Source organism: Octopus bimaculoides, chromosome 14, assembly GCF_001194135.2.
Source record: "Octopus bimaculoides isolate UCB-OBI-ISO-001 chromosome 14, ASM119413v2, whole genome shotgun sequence".
Taxonomy (NCBI): domain Eukaryota; kingdom Metazoa; phylum Mollusca; class Cephalopoda; order Octopoda; family Octopodidae; genus Octopus; species Octopus bimaculoides.
In genome coordinates this window covers 12,437,488-12,440,197 of record NC_068994.1, presented here as the reverse complement: position 1 = coordinate 12,440,197, position 2,710 = coordinate 12,437,488, and the positions used below count along the sequence as shown (strand labels likewise).

Here is a 2,710-nt window from a genome sequence, read left to right as displayed (position 1 = left end):
ATATATATATATATATATATATATATATAGAGAGAGAGAGAGAGAGAGAGAGAGAGCAGTGTTTCTCAACCATTTTTCACCTATGGTCCCCTCTAATTCGTATTTTACTTGGGTGGACTCACATAGCCATTCAATGTTTAAAAAATCCTATTATGTTTTCATAATTAAATTTTAAGAATTGTATAAAAAATTTTTGCTAAGATATTTTGTGTATGGTAAGAAGTACAATGAATTTATTGCACATAAAATTTTAACAACAAAACCTTATATGGACTCCGGTGTCTGTGTTTGTCCCCCACCACCTCTTGAAAACCTGTATTGGTGTGTTTATATCCCCATAACTTAGCGGTTCAGCAAAAGAACCCAACAGAATAAGCACTGGGCTTTAAAAACAAAAAAAATCTTGTGGTTGATTTGCTTGACCAAAATTCTTCAAGATGATACCCCAGCATGGCCACAGTTAAATGAGTGGAAAAGGTAAAAGGTAATCAGATATAGCGGTATCAATGCAGTGGGTGGGGTGAGGGCATTACTGTGTATCTCCACAACAGCACATATTCCAGGCAATCTGGGGTTAGATGGAGGTTATTCAAGGCAGGGTTTTACCTTTCAGCCTCTCAATACCTGGCACAAAGCCACCTCTTCTGATGCTGCAGTAGAACCTCACCAAGTTGAAAGGGTTTCCTCTTTGTCTTGCAAGTTACTCGACAGTGTCACTAGAGCTGGGGGTTATAAAAAATGCACTAAGTATACACTTTAAAGTAGTTGGTGTTAGGAAGGACATCCAGCCATAAAAAGCTATGTCAAAGCAGACATTAGAGCCAGGCACAGTCCTTTGGCTTAGATATTGTTGAACTAGCCAACCCATGCCAGTATAAAGGACAGGCATTAAATGATGATGATGATGATGAGCTTCCCAGTTTCCATCTATCAAATTCTCTTGCAAGGTGTTGGTTGGCGTGGGGGTATATGTTGTTGTTGTTGTTGGCACTCCGTCGCTTATGACGTCGAGGGTTCCAGTTGATCCGATCAACGGAACAGCCTGCTCGTGAAATTAACGTGCAAGTGGCTGAACACTCCACAGACACGTGTACCCTTAACGTAGTTCTCGGGGATATTCAGCGTGACACAGTGTGACAAGGCTGACCCTTTGAATTACAGGCACAACAGAAACAGGAAGTAAGAGTGAGAGAAAGTTGTGGTGGAAGAGTACAGCAGGGTTCGCCACCATCCCCTGCCGGAGCCTCGTGGAGCTTTAGGTGTTTTCACTCAATAAACACTCACAACGCCCGGTCTGGGAATCGAAACTGAGAGCCTATGACCGCGAGTCCGCTGCCCTAACAACTGGGCCATTGCTCCTGGGGGTATAGTATAGAAGACATTACTCAAGATGCTGTACATTAGAAACTAACTAATTAGCAGAATGTATTCTCTAAAGACAAGAGAGTTCTACTCACCGACTATCACACAGGAGGATGGCCCCATAATCATCTTTGTGTCTGATGACTCTTCCAATAGCTTGATTCACAGCTCTGTAGGCTTGCAGTTGGTACCACTGCCATCCAGTCATCTGCTATAGGAACGGAGAGAGAGAGAAAACTGTGGGTAAATTAATTAATTCAAGGTAAGGGTGAATAGTTAAGAAGTTCACTTGGCAAAATTAGTAGGACTCTGGTTCAATCCCACTGTATGACATGTTGGGAAGTTGTTTTTTTTAATAACCTTAGGTTGACCTGAGTTTTATGAGAGAAAGCAGGGAGATGAAAACTGTGTGGAAGCTTGTGGATAAATTTTCTCCATCATTTAAGTCCACTCTGCTGGGTGGTTGGTGTTAGGAAGGGCATCTGGCTGTAAAAATCTGGCCAAAACAGTCACAGAAGTCTGGTGCAGGCTTCTGCCTGGCTGGCTCCTGTCAAACCATCTCACCCACGCCAGCATGGAAGGCAGACATTAAACGGTGATGATGATTTAACCTTTCTGATAACATGTTTGAGACCACCCCCTTATGATACAAACTTTCTATTTTAAAGTGATCTACAGGGTGTCCACAAAATCTGGGTACATGGAGTAAATAAAATCATAACATAAACAATTAAATATAAGTAATAATAATTTCTTCAAGTATGTGTTAATCCCCATGTACCCAGACTTTGTGGACACCCTGTACATTAAAATATCCCATTAAAATCTACATTAAAGTCCCATTAAAATCATTGAAATTTTATGTTCCAAACACTAGTTTAATAAAGACAAAAATATTTTACAACATTTTTCGTTATTTTCCAAATTAATTGGAACAAAGGCAGCATATTTCAATGGAAATACGGTAACAAAAGGGGGTTAATTATTGTATAACTATCAGTCTATGTGTTCAGTAACTCACCTAAGCCTACCCCTTGGTTCTGATACAAACTTCCTACTTTCAAGTGCTCTAAATTAAAACTGCTCATCTAAATTTCAAACACCAGATAAATATTATTGAGAGACTTACTGTACTAAATTCTTCATTATTTTGCAAATTAATTCAAAGGTACTCTTTTACTTGTTTCAGTCATTTGACTGTGGCCATGCTGGAGCACTGCCTTTAGCCGAACAAATCGACCCCAGGACTTATTCTTTGTAAGCCTAGTACTTATTCTATCGGTCTCTTTTGCCGAACCGCTAAGTTACGGGGACGTAAACACACCAGCATCGGTTGTCAAGCGATGTT

At 40.1% G+C, this 2,710-nt stretch overlaps 1 protein-coding gene across 1 annotated transcript in view; it reads right to left on the bottom strand.

Moving 5' to 3' along the window:
- The window catches only part of LOC106872619 (regulator of telomere elongation helicase 1), a 76,576-nt gene that overhangs the window by 49,932 nt on the left and 23,934 nt on the right, over window positions 1–2,710 (bottom strand). Inside the window, exon 11 of the mRNA XM_052973020.1 lies at window positions 1,458–1,573. Within this exon, the coding sequence (XP_052828980.1) occupies window positions 1,458–1,573 (116 nt within the window). The remainder of the gene's footprint in view (window positions 1–1,457; window positions 1,574–2,710) is intronic.